Source organism: Caretta caretta, chromosome 2 (assembly GCF_965140235.1).
Source record: "Caretta caretta isolate rCarCar2 chromosome 2, rCarCar1.hap1, whole genome shotgun sequence".
Classification (NCBI taxonomy): Eukaryota; Metazoa; Chordata; order Testudines; family Cheloniidae; genus Caretta; species Caretta caretta.
This window is the reverse complement of record NC_134207.1, coordinates 207001847-207015646: the sequence shown is the minus strand read 5'-3', so window position 1 is coordinate 207015646 and position 13800 is coordinate 207001847. Positions and strand designations below refer to the sequence as shown.

The window sequence follows — 13800 nt, the reverse complement described above, 5'->3', positions numbered from 1 at the left end:
TTCCAGAGAGCAGTGTGGGGGAAGAAATGGATGATAAAGGTAAAGCAAAAATAGCTCTCCCCATTTCTTTACAAATATTTATTGGTTTTCTGCTTAACATACAAGCTAGCTTCATTCTGCACTCAAACAAATTCACTTGTGCTTACATGAGAAAGATTATTGCATGCTCTCTTCCTTTGCCTTGTGAACTGATCTGAAAGTAAAATGTACACACTTACTGTTTTGGAAAACTTACTGTATATCCCATGCTATAACGAAATATAAAAATCATTTAAATATTAAATTGTAGTAGAAATAAAACACAAAAGTTCTTTTTGTAATTTGTTGCACAACAAGAGTACAGTGAATTGCTTTATCGCTTGAAATATAAATTAATATAATCAACTGTAGCTATGTTTCTGTCAGAGCTAATCATCAAGGAGTTATAACCTTACCAAAAAGGTAAATCTGGTTCCTCAAGGACTAGTATGACTTCATGCCTCTGTCATATACTTCCTTCACAATAACTATGACAGGGAGAGAATACAAGAGTACATCCAGGGTAAAGGTTTCAGAGTAGCAGCCGTGTTAGTCTGTATTCGCAAAAAGAAAAGGAGTACTTGTGACACCTTAGAGACTAACGAATTTATTTATTTGCTACAGCTCACTTCATCAGATGCATTCAGTGGAAAAAAAGGGATAGGGGGTGGGGGTAATAGGTGCCTATATAAGAAAAAGTCCCAAAAAACGGGACTGTCCCTATAAAAATGGGACAGCTGGTCACCCTAGGCAGGATTGAGTGGATCATTGGGCTAGATCTTCAGTTGGTATAGCCATTGACTTTAATGGAGATTGACAATTTATACCATCTGAGAACTGAAACTAGTGTGTCATGCCTGTTATGATCTAATCCTATGATAGATTTGGAAATAGAGGATGTTCAGCTGAGTAATGGGTTCATGTTAGTGAATTAGGGGGTGCACACAGGGCAGGGGAGTGTGTACATCAGGGCAAGTGTAGGAGCACATAGTGCAGATTTAGGGGTAAATATTTAGGTGGGGGAAAGGTGTAATGATGTGTGTAAAAGGTAAGTTTGAGTGGTTGGGCAGATGTGTTTTATGCAGGTAAAGACTGTGCTTGTGATGTATATTTGGGAATGTGAGCACTGGAGCTGCCCCTCACACTTGCTCCCCAAAGTGTGTATCTGGAGGTAGGGGAGTGAGCTATAAGGGTGGCTTCCTGTAGTATGTGTGGGGAGAGTAGGGTGACCAGATGTTCTGATTTTATAAGGACCATCCTGATTTTTGGATTTTTTTCTTATATAGGCTCCTATTACCCCCCCACCCCCATCTTATTTTTCACACTTGCTCTCTGGTCACCCTAGGGGACTGGTTTGGAGCCAGCTCACTAGGATTGGTGTATGTGTGTGAGGCAAGTGCATGAGGTGGGGAAGGGTTAGAGTGTGAGTGATTAGGGGTCAGTGGCGTTATGGGTCTGGCTCCGCAGGGTCAGTGCAAGAGTGTGAGGTGGGGATTGCTGTGAGGCCAGCGCCTCAGGGTCAGTGACAGTGCTGGCGGAGCGAGTGCTACGGGGCCGGCTCCCCAGGGTCAGAGAGTGTGTGTGTGTGTGTGTGCGGGGGGACAGGAAGTGCTATGGGACAGGGCCCCCAGGGTTAGTCCAGGGGGCGGGAAAGAGAGCGAGTGCTATAGGGCACGATCCCCAGAGCCAGTGTGTGTTGAGAGGGGAGAAGCGAGCGCGATGGGGCCAGCTCCAGGCATCGGGCTCCAGGGCTAACCCCTCACGGCTGTGTGCTGGGGAGGGTCCATGGGACTAATAACTCCCGGACTGCAGGAGGCGGTTGCTGGGCGGGGGTTGCTAGGAGCCCACCCCAGGCCGAGTCGTGGGAGGGGTACAGCTTTCTCAGAGTAAGCCCCGCCCATGCCCCTCTCATCCAGCAGCTACGGCACGGGACCGGAAGTGACGTTCCAGGGGCGGGGCCGCGGGCCGCGACGGCGAAGGGCTGATCTGCTGACGGTGGCCGCCGTGCCGTGTTGATGTCCCCAGCGTCCTCCGTGGTCGTCCCAGGTAAGGGCCTTCCTCGGCCTGTCCGTGCCGTGGCGGCAGAGCGCTCGTGGCCCGTGACTCTGGGCCCGGCGGGGAGCGGGGCGCTGCGTGTTCTGCCTCGCAGCCGGCTCCCTCGCTCTCGAGGCCTCTGTCGGCCCAACCGCCCGGCACTGGTCAAATCGGGGGGGCTGCCGCTTTGTGTCGCCGGGGGGGCGCGGACCTCTGTGTGTATGCGGCGGGGCGTGGCCGGACCTGCGTGTGCGGGGCGGGGGGATCCATGGCGAGCCCTAGAGGGGTGCTGGGGAAAGATGACCTGTCCGGGGTCAGTCGCCCCTCGCCCCGGCTGCTGTTGAGGAAGCGAGGAGGGCTATCAGGTGCTGACCGCCTGGCACCGGAACTGCTTAGGGCCCGGCTGCAGCGGGAGGGGGAGGAGCTGGTCCTGGTTTTCTGAGGAGCTGGTCCTGACGTTAACCGACGGTATGGTGCGGGACGCACTGTTTTAGCATCTGAAGAAGTGGGGTTTTTACGCAGGAAAGCTTATGCTCAAATAAATCTGTTAGTCTTTAAGGTGCCACCGGACTCCTTGTTGTAGGGCAGCCCCCCAGTGTAAATGCTTCTCCTGGCAGCCAAGTCAGTTGGCTGTGAGCTGGGTAAACAAACGGCCCTCGTTGCTTCCCAACATCTCTGGGGTCATCCTTGTAACTCTCTAAATAGGTTTCTGCTGCATCTACAGTTCAGAGAGATTTTCCTGCCAATAAGTAATAATCCTAGACACATTCTGCTGACCTACAGAAATGCAGATTTGTAAATGACTAGCCGAGCCTGCTTTGAAAAATGTAAAAGATTTCAGCACAGTTGTTGGTCATGCCAGATGGCGTGGCTGTCTGTAGAAACCAATATCTTTGTGTTTGCATTACTAAAGAGACATTAGGATTTTTTTTTTAGTAGTGAAAGAATTTTAGAAGTACAATTTGCTTGTCACTCCTTTTGTTTTGGTTACTCTTTTGCACTTCACATCTTGGACAATGAACATTAAAAATATCCATTTTCCTGCAATTCCTGCTGTGATTATTTGGTTTCAAGCACCAGTGGGGCTGTCAAAAACAAATATTTTAATTAGACTTAAAGACAATCGTGGAAACTGTACTGTTGGGTTTGCAAAAGTTAGGTTTTATAGACCTTATATTTTGGATCAAATGTGAGGGGAGTCTCTTAAATATCACTCCTTGCTATTCTGGGGGGAGGGGAGAGTGAGAGGAGGTAATGGAACAAGTGCACACAAGGAATAAAGCTGTACTATGTTAGAGTTGCTTAGGCAGACCCTTAACCCCAGTGGGTGCTATTACCCTGGTATATTTCAGCCATGTTATCTTCTTGTTTCTTGTCTCTCCAAAGCTATGTTAGTGTGTTCCTTTACATTTAATTTCCTTTTTAATTTATTTTGTGTAAATTGAAGTTTAATTTTTCACCTATACTTCGCAATCATGGAGAATCACTAATTCAAAATCTTATTTTACCATTTTGTTGTGTTAGTGAAAGTGCAAAACTGTGTTGATCCTTATTTAAAGTCTAATCTACTGAAACAATATGCCCTTGCTTTTAGTGCATGGTTCATGCATTGTACTAAATCAGATGGTAATAGGCTAAAGATATTTGAGTTTAGGGCTAGAAATCCTTGTTTAACCCTTACTGGATTTGACTGAGCAATATCTGTTCATTCTAGTTGCCCATAGTATTTGAAACTGCTTTATGGTCAGCCCTCTATGGAAATATTTCCAATGGGTATTGGGTGTGTAGTTCCTGAAACAATATGTTTTACTCATGATTCACTTGTTGTCACCTGAATCAAGGCTTGTACTCAGTTGTTGTAATTACTATAATTTTTAATAACAGCAACTGCAAAATGGAGCAAGATAAATTGCAACATTCAAATATTCTTCCTCCTCTCCCTATAGATTTATAAAGCTTCAATCTTGCTAACACTTGTGCATGTGCTTAAAGTTTACTACCATGAATAGTGCCACTGAAATCAATAGGATAGCCTCTTAATAAACAGTTTAATGTCTTAGAATGAAACTAGTACTTGTGTTTTTAAAAAAGCAAACAAACTGCTGTTTCAGTTACAGCAACTGAGGACTGGACCTTCCTGTTTGCTTGCAATACTAGGTAGGGCACCAGGCTTAGTAACCTCCCCTCCAGAAAAAGAACAGCAGCAGCTGGGAGGGGAAATTATGGAAGTCTGCAGGCCTACTGTGCTCTTTACCAAGGCAACCAGCATCATTAAAAATATTGGTTGTAAGTCATAGCCCTCCTTGTCTCTGGATTCAGAGTTACCCACCTGGAGCACTGGGCACAGTGCTCCATCTTCTTATTGTCTTTGGACATGCAAGGCAAACTACCCTTCATCCTTAGAAGTACTCTAGACAAGGCAAAGTATTTTGTGAAACCTTGTGCTGTGTAGCTGTTCATTATGGAGTATATCTTCTGTGAATAGAGAAATTTATTTTGTAGGGCTCACATTTTGGCATCTTTCACGAGAACTAAACTCATTTATAATGTCTTAGACTATTCCTCTAGTATAACTTTTCTGAGGTAATAAGAATTCTAATATTGTTACAGATCAGTCATGTCATCCTTTCAAGAAACTCCATCTTCAAGTAATGCCCTGCAGACTTCCAACTTTGCACATGTGATCTTTCAAAATGTGGCAAAAAGTTACCTTCCTAATGTACATCTTGAATGTCATTACACTCTGACCCAGTATATCCAACCACACCAAAAGGATTGGGTTGGTATTTTCAAGGTAAGCGAGTTTGTACTTTTTCAGTAACTGAATATCCATTGCATTCTATATTACTGATTCAAAAAATAAATTATAAAATCTTTGATATGTTTAAGTGGATAAATCTTGGTGATGTTAGATCTTGACATGTGCATGCAAATTAGTGTCGTGTCTTTTGATTTTCAAATATGCTCATTGAAATGCAGGTATTCTAAGTGAGCTGGTATCACCATCTATTATGAAGGTAACAGTGCTTTCTATGATAAGCAACTGAAACATGATCTTGTAACTTTGCCAAACTATAACTGTTTGGGATGGAATTTTCTATGCTCGGTGTCTTCCCAAAAAGTAAGCTTCAAGTGCACTTCAGCCAAAACAGTTTGGCTGTTTCTGAGAACAGGGGTAGCGAGAAAAATGTTGTCTTCCTATGTTAAATTCTGGCAACCTTTTCTTTGAGAAACACTAGTGCTCCCATGTTTTGGAGCAAAGAACATGAAATTTGGAAGGGGTGTAGTCTCTGTTTCAAGGATGTGCCTTTTGCAGACACTGTGAAAATCTGCCCAAATTTGGCCAATTTATAATAATTTGAAAAAAAAAATCAGTTTGCACATGCTCAGTAGAGGCTTGCTAGAGCTTCATAGCTCATTTACCGGAAGATTCTGTCCACAGTGAGCAAGCTCCTGCATTGGCCTGCAGGGGACTGAGCAGGACTTTTCTAGTGTAACTTCAGGTTTCCTTGGGCTGGTCAGGGAACTAAGAGCAAGGACTGTCTCCCCTGTGCTCTCAGTGCCCCCCTTGATGTTACCAAGGCAGCATGTAGTAAGAAGCTATTTGAATAGAATGGCGGTGGAAGGAATCAAAGATTAAGGGGAGGAAAACAGAGTGGGAGTTGGGATGGTGGGGAGACTGGCACTGGCTGGGCAAGGAAATTAGGAGTGGGAGTCTCATGGGGAGAGCCTGAAGCTTGATGAGGGACAGGGAACTTGTTGGGAGGTGGAGAGACACAGTTTTCAAGGAGCTTTGGTGTGGCAGTAGAATGGGGACTGGCTGGGCAAAGAGACTGGGACAGGGAACCTGGAAGTGGGGCTCTAAGATTGGATGAAGAACCTGGGGAGGGAGACACAGACTGGGGATGAGGAACATGTGCACGGGGAGTATTTGAAGGGAGAGAGTGAATGAAGAGTCAAGAGGGGGGAACTGGGACTGGTTAAGTATAGACATGGAGCCAGGGGAATGGAGGGAGACAGGGCAAGGGGAGTGGGATTGGAGCAGTGTGGGGAAGACTGGGACTCGGGGAGTCCATAGAGAAGGACTGGATGAGAAGTCTGAGAAAAGGACCAAGAGGTGGGGAAGAGACAGGACTGGAACAGTGACAAGTTGGAGAGGACACAAGAGAACGTGTCAGTCTTGGGGGAAATGGCAGAACTGTGTGTCCACTGGAGAATGCTCCCCTCCAAAACCTGGAATGGAACCCACTGTTTATCTTCCCATTGACTTGGGTTATAGATGCAAGTGCCCAGCACTTCTGCAAATCAGATTCCTGGGTCTCAAGTCAGACACCCAGAAAATGAGGAACACATAATTAGTACCATCTCTGAAAAGTTTGGTTTATGTGACTTGCCTAGGATCATATAGGAATTCTGTGCCAGAGGCAGGGATAGAATCCAGTTTTCCCAAGCAGCATTCAGTTACCTTAACCACGAAACAGTCCTTTCTCTTCCTCAGTCCCCTGCCTCATATGCCTTTCTAACTTCTGCAACAAATGAGGCAGGAATCCTATGGATAATAGTGTGGTTTTTTTTTTCCGCTGTGCAATCCTGACTCATCCCCAGAGCCATGTCCATTCTGTACACTTAATCAGGCAGTGATCTTAACGGGAAAAAATAGCATATGATCATGTAATTAGACTGTATGATAAAGTATACCCACAAGGGGGCCAAATTAAAGTTGCAGAGACCATCTTTAATTCTGGCGTTCGCAACTTTTGAGTGCTTGATTTTGCAACTGTAATTTTTTAATGTAGTTTGTGTAATACAGAATACAGGAAAACAACCATGGGTAGCACTATTACAGAAAAATATTTTTTAAAAGTTGTACTTTTTTTCTTATGACTTTATTGACTTCTATTTATCAAATATTTTCTATTTTTTATATGTAGCTAAAATTAAGTCTCTTGTTAATGTGTTAACTTTTAGAATGTTATTATGGAAAAACTTTTCTGTGTGCCCCTCACTAATTGCTGACAGAGAAAGGATGTTGGAGAATGTAGGCTCATTGTTTCCTTCCTATTCTCTGTAGATCAAAGCCAGGTGAGACAGCAGTGGAAGGAATTATGGAGCTCAGCATTTGGAGCCGGTTTCATTATAATGATTCGCTGAGCTTCCCTGCAGTGTTCCTCCTGTCTCTAAGATAACTGGATGTTTCTCCCTCAATTTTCCATTACTGTTGACAGAATATATATTGCATCTCCCTTGCCTGCGTTGCATCCTTGCTGTATGTCTTAGGGTTTGCCTACACTAGAAAGTTTTGTCTCTTAGCAGTATTGGTACTGTCAAATGTTAAGTTTAAGTGTTCTACCAAGTAACTTGACATCTAGTCTTCAGATTGTCAAAAGGCAACACTTTTTTTTTTTAGACCAACAAATGAGTTTTTCCATAGATAGGTACTGCAACTTGCTTACACCTCTACTGTATCTGTGGACATTGTACAATCCACTGTTTGCATCATTGAAATGAAATTGGTACAAGAATTATGCAGGAGGAGTACATGGTTTTATAAAGGAGCAATTTTTCTAAAGCACACATTTTGTAAATCTGCAAAGTTTGGGGGCAGGAGGGAATCCAAGTAAGATTTCAGTTAGTTGAGTGCAACTGAATAAACCTGGTATGTGAAGTAAAGTGCACATCCATTTGAAGAATGGAGGTGCAAGCATTCCACTGGAATTTCAAAGGAATGTTTTAGTGAGGAGGATAATGGGATTAAAATGTTTTACTAAGTTTGCAGTAACAGTCTGACTATTTTGTATAACAGTTTCATTTTGTTTTATAAATTAACTTTTAAATTGAGTTCATTGTCATAAGTTAGGGGACATTTTTGAGGTTGTAATCTATTATGTGTATATACTATTACTGTCAGAAGCTTTGAATTTAAAGAAAATCTTTAAATTTTGGAGTTGGCCTAATTTTTTAGATAAACTGGGAAGAGGCAAGGTTACCCACATATAGTCCTGTCATTCTTTTGAAGTAGTTAGAATTTAAACTTTAAAAACTGTTACATACATTTGATTAAAAATCAGGGAGGCAATTAGCATACATTCTAGTGTCCCTGTTTAAAAGAAGAAAAAATCCAAATCTAACCCTATAACATTGGTTTGTTCTCTTTTAAACATTCTTTGCAGTAAAATGAAAAAGTGTCATTGAGAAACTGTCTTCTTGCTGAAACAACGATTATTGATACAAGATCAAACACTGTACTGGGGATAAAGAATATAAACTACTGTTAGAGATTGATTATACCTTGGGGTTGTTGGGAAAGCTGATGAATCACACTTGATTATTATTTATTATGATATTTAGAAAGGTGAGTAATAGCGTGAAGATACGATGCATGCCTAGTGAAATAGTCTTCAAGGGATTCTGAACTCACTAAATAACAAAGATTAAAGTCCTGTGTAGCGGTCTTGATATTGTAACTAATGAGAATCAGACTTCTGTCAGTGACCGCAAAGTGTCAGTTTATTGGCCGTGAATGTAGAGGGATGGGAAGACCTTGGCTTTTTGTGGAGGAGAATGAACTTGCTTAAAGGCCAAAACTGTTCCAAGGTTAAATGAATGCCATCTTTGAGGCTTATGGGAAGTTATTGCTGTTCCACCAGTGATAGTTGTGTGCCTGTATCAAAAACTGTCAAGTCAAGAGGTCTAGTGGAATTTTCATTTAGTTCAACATAGCAAGTTACAGTGATGGATGAGGGACCTGACTAAGATTTAAGGGCTGTGTTTACTATGGGAGTCACAGTGGCACAACTGTAGCTATGCTGCTGTCATGTAGACGCTTCCAATATCGATCCAGCTCCCTGAGCAGCAGTAGCCCTGCCTGCACCATGGATTAGGTCAGTTTAACTACAGTGCTCGGGGGTATGAATGTTTCACATCCCTGAGTGACGTAGCTAGGAGAGTGCTCATTTTAAGTGTAGACAAAGCTTACGTTTGTTTCCACATACTGAGGAGTTGTGGTATCTTGCTATATTTTTTCCATCTAAATGTATTAACTCCCTTTGTAAAACCATGTTCTCTCCGCCCCCCCCCCCCTTTGTCCTTTGCTGCCTCTGGTCATGTATGTAAAATTTGCTCAGTGTAACGAAATTTGCCCTAATTCCTTTAAGGTGTATGGCCTTTGTCATAAATATAAAGGGAAGGGTAAACCCCTTTGAAATCTCTCCTGGCCAGGGGAAAGCTCCTCTCACCTGTAAAGGGTTAAGAAGCTAAAGGTAACCTCGCTGGCACCTGACCAAAATGACCAATGAGGAGACAAGATACTTTCAAAAGCTGGGAGGAGGGAGAGAAACAAAGGGTCTGTGTCTGTCTGTAGTCGTCTTGGCCGGAGATAGACCAGGAATGGAGTCTTAGAACTTTAAGTAATCTAGCTAGGTATGTGTTAGATTATGATTTCTTTAAATGGCTGAGAAAAGCATTGTGCTGAATAGAATAACTATTTCTGTCTGTGTATCTTTTTTGTAACTTAAGGTTTTGCCTAGAGGGGTTCTCTATGTTTTTGAATCTAATTACCCTGTAAGATATCTACCATCCTGATTTTACAGGGGGGATTTCTTTATTTCTATTTACTGCTATTTTTTATTAAAAGTCTTCTTGTAAAAAACTGAATGCTTTTTCATTGTTCTCAGATCCAAGGGTTTGGGTCTGTGGTCACCTATGCAAATTGGTGAGGCTTTTTATCCAACATTTCCCAGGAAAGGGGGGGTGCAAGTGTTGGGAGGATTGTTCATTGTTCTTAAGATCCAAGGGTCTGGGTCTGTAGTCACCTAGGCAAATTGGTGAGGCTTTTTACCAAACCTTGTCCAGGAAGTGGGGTGCAGGGTTTTGGGAAGTATTTTGGGGGGAAAGACGCGTCCAAACAGCTCTTCCCCAGTAACCAGTATTAGTTTGGTGGTGGTAGCGGCCAGTCCAAGGACAACGGGTGGAATATTTTGTACCTTGGGGAAGTTTTGACCTAAGCTGGTAAAGATAAGCTTAGGAGGTTTTTTCATGCAGGTCCCCACATCTGTACCCTAGAGTTCAGAGTGGGGGAGGAACCTTGACAGCCTTCATTTTAGTACTTGTCCCTATTCTTTTTGTCCCTTTTAGAATTCTATCCTTAAATGCAGCTTTAAACTGCTCCCTTTCACAAACAGTCAGTTTCCCCATTTTTCTGTGTTATATAAGGCATTTGTTTTCTCAAGTTCCCAGCCTGGGTTCTCCAACATCCTCATGGAGAGAACCACAACTTAAGTGTTTTATCTTTCCTTGCGTTTAGAGTTGCAGGACGTTGTTGTAGCAACTATAGCAATTGCTTACGTGAATAAGTAATTTTAGGAAAGGACTAAATATATTTTTAACTGTCCTTAATGGAACAAATGTATTGTCTTTGAAATTAATCATTGTTTTCTCTCTTTGTTATCACACCCATTCTGTTCTGTTCCTCTTTTGTGCATGTTGCTTGTTCTCATCGTTCTCTAGGTATTCCTTTTTCACAAAAGGGCTGCTGATGGTGCCTGGCTTCTGTTTCCTTGTGTTATGGAGCAGTGGCCTGAAAGGGAGGCAGCTAGACTGGCCTCATGGTCAGCTGCTTTTACAGGCATTCTGGCAAGGACATTTGAAGTAGATGGAAAAAGAGGAAGGGCCAGCACCATGTTACCCATCAGTTCTCTGTTAATCTCCAGGAGGTGCTTTGTGAGCCACCAGTGGTTAATAGATCAGTTGGGGAACTGGTGTCCTAATTAACTTATTCATGTTTCTTTAAATGAATTACCTTGCCTTCTGAATTCAGACTCGTAACTTTTTTTGGACAGGTTGTTACATGTTCTTCTAGGCTGTTCTTTAATACTGATATTTTATTTCTGTCTGGCTTTTTGCCATTTAGAAGAAAGGTAAATTTATTTTTCTGTCTATGTATTGATGCCTGGTCTGAGTTTTAAGCATAAAGCATAAAGAGAAAATTGAATTACAAGCCCTGGTAAGCCTTTGAATTTATCCAGGACAGACACACTCACCTTGGGTGTTAGTGCTGAAAAGGTCAAAACTTAAATTGGCATTAGTTTCAATGCAGTACATGGTTTTATCTGTAACTTAATGCTTCAGAGGGAATTTGAAACTAGATCATTTGTTACTTCTCACAGCATCTGAAGACTCAAACTCTAACAGGAGTATTCAGTGGTTTGTTTTATGTTTATATGTACTTCTACCAAATAACAATTTTGTTTTTCAGTGCACACACACAAGTGTTGCCTCTGATTTCTCCATTATGTCCTAGTGGTGTATTTAGAAGGTGATCACATTAGGTTGTCCTAAATACCTAACTTTCCTCTATCATCATATCTGAGCATCTCACAATTTTTAATTTGTCTTCACAACACCCCTGTGTGATAGGGCAGTGCTTTTATTCCCATTTTACAAATAGGAAACTGAGCTACAGAGACCCTAAGCACCTTGCCCAGAGGAACAGGGAATTGAACCAAGGTTTCTTAAGTCCTAGGTTAGTGTCCTAACCAATGGGCCATCCTTCCCTTCTTCCTTGTTGCTTTTCTTTTATAAATAGTTATATATAGAGACAAAGGTAGAGGAATCTTAAAAAGGAAATTTATTCATATGTCTAGCATAAAATGCTGTGGACTATTTTTTTTTAAAAAATAGGGGGTTGAACCACCTACATATTATAATAGAAGGGAAACACTTTGTGTATATACTAAGTAACTTACTAATAAGGTTACGTTTTAGTCACTAGTATTTTTAGTAAGTCATGGACAGGTCACACGCAGTAAACAAAAATTCACGGCCCGTGACCTGTCCATGACTTTTACTAAAAATACCTGTGACTAAGCCTTTGGGGGGGAAGGCTCAGGAGGGCAGCCCGTGGGGCACTGCAGGTGCCAGGAAGGGGAGGGTTGGTGGGGCTGGGGAAGGCTCCCTACCTGGTTCCTGGAAAGTAGTGACTCTGCAGCTCCCATTGGCTAGGAACTGCAGCCAATGGGAGCTGCGGGGGTGGTGCCTGCAGGCGGAGGCAGCATGTGGAGCTAGCAATGAGGGAGAGGAGTTACCATTGCCATCTCAGGTAAGCACTGCTCTGCACCCCAGCCCTGAAACTGTCCGCCCCTGACTGCCCCACCAGCAGCCAGTGTGCATGGCCCTGGGGCTGCCCAAGCCACTGAGATCATGGCATCTGTGACAAACAGAGCCTTACTTTTTAGCAATAATTATTGCTAGTCTTTAAATGTATTTCCATATAGGAACTCTTGCCAGCAACCTCTCACTGGATTACTGTACATATATCTTCGGAGTCTTTTTTCAGACTCATGAGAATTTCAATCATTTCTCCATATTTCAGAAAGAGATATTTACCTTTTAGATTCCAGCCTCTCGTACACTTTTTGGGATATCCTAGATTTTCACTGTTCACTCCTCCTACCCCTATGCAGCAAGTCAGGGTGAACTACTACTCTCCTGCTGTGGCTCCCGCTCCAAAATGAACTTGGAAACCGCCAGGGTCTCAGATGAATGATATGTGGAATCTACATCCATATATTGCTGCAGAGATGCCTTGAAATATTTCTGCAGGATTGACATTGCCAGGATCAAATATTCACATTATTTCTCTCTGATCAAATATGCAGTGAAGTTAGACAACTGGTACTCCTGGGGGAATTCTGCGCACAGTATATTAAAATTCTGCATATTTTGTCAAAATAATGCAATATAATCACTCTGGTTTAAATTAGTTCGGTAACTTATTTAAACTACAATACAATGGATGGAGAATGTGAGTGGGGAGCATTGGACGAAATCCCAAAATCCCTTTGCCTAATAATAGTGTAACTAGGTTTGACCCTTTATTTCTAGTTATTAGTCAAAATATTTGCAGCATATACTCAGTGTTACATAGTAGGCAACTGAAGAGCAAGTGAGGGCTGGGGAATCAAACTCAATATTTTGTATTGGCTACTGACCATCTCCAGAAGGGTCAGTAGCAAACAGTTCATGGAGCACATTTTATAGGAAATTTTTTCAGTCCGAAAATTCAGACCAGTTCTAATCACTAAAACACCATAAGTATTTATAAGGCCATACTGTCCCCCTACAGCCTACACCACTCTAGCAATGTAAAGGAGCTTTAAAACTCTTACACCTGTTTTATACTCCTGAGGGAATTCACAAAGACAACAGGAACAATTCACTAAGCAGGCAGGCTGCTATAGTCTGCTCTGACGGAGGGGACAGAGCCTGCCCCGTGCCTGCTTCCTCAGAAACATCCCAAAGCCCTGTCCCTCCACGCCGAGCTTGCCTCAATAGTGAGTGAGAGAGAGACAGTGTGTGTTTCTCTCCTTCATGCATGTCTGCTGGCCCCCGATGGTAATTTACATCTCTACTGGCTGCTTTGGGTGCCCAAGCCAACCTGCCTGTGTTGCTGGGGAGGGGTGAGTGACCGCTCTTGCGCCTTCCCTTTGCTTTCTCGTCAGAAGTAATTTTTTTGCAGGGAAGGAAAGAAATCTGTGGGGGGCATGAATTCTGCACACGTGCAGTGACACAGAATTCCCCAAGGAGTAAACTGAAAATAAGGCAAGATTGAATATTATATAATAAAGGTTTGCAGAAGCCTTTGAATCAGGTACAAGCCTAATATCTGTACAGTGGAACAACAATGTTCTTAAAATATTTTGCTGGCTTTTCCAGGTTTGAGTGAAGAGGCCCACACCAAAGCTTCAGAAT

General features: G+C 42.7%; 1 protein-coding gene across 4 annotated transcripts in view; it reads left to right on the top strand.

The window, feature by feature from the left end:
* Nucleotides 1-1937: 1937 nt before the first annotated feature.
* The window catches only part of TAX1BP1 (Tax1 binding protein 1), a 95002-nt gene continuing 83139 nt past the window's right edge, over nucleotides 1938-13800 (top strand). For all 4 annotated transcript variants that reach the window (XM_048838461.2, XM_048838459.2, XM_048838460.2 and 1 more), the window contains exons 1-2: nucleotides 1938-2064; nucleotides 4663-4846. In XM_048838461.2, the coding sequence (XP_048694418.1) occupies nucleotides 4670-4846 (177 nt within the window). In that variant the 5' untranslated portion in view covers nucleotides 1938-2064; nucleotides 4663-4669. The remainder of the gene's footprint in view (nucleotides 2065-4662; nucleotides 4847-13800) is intronic.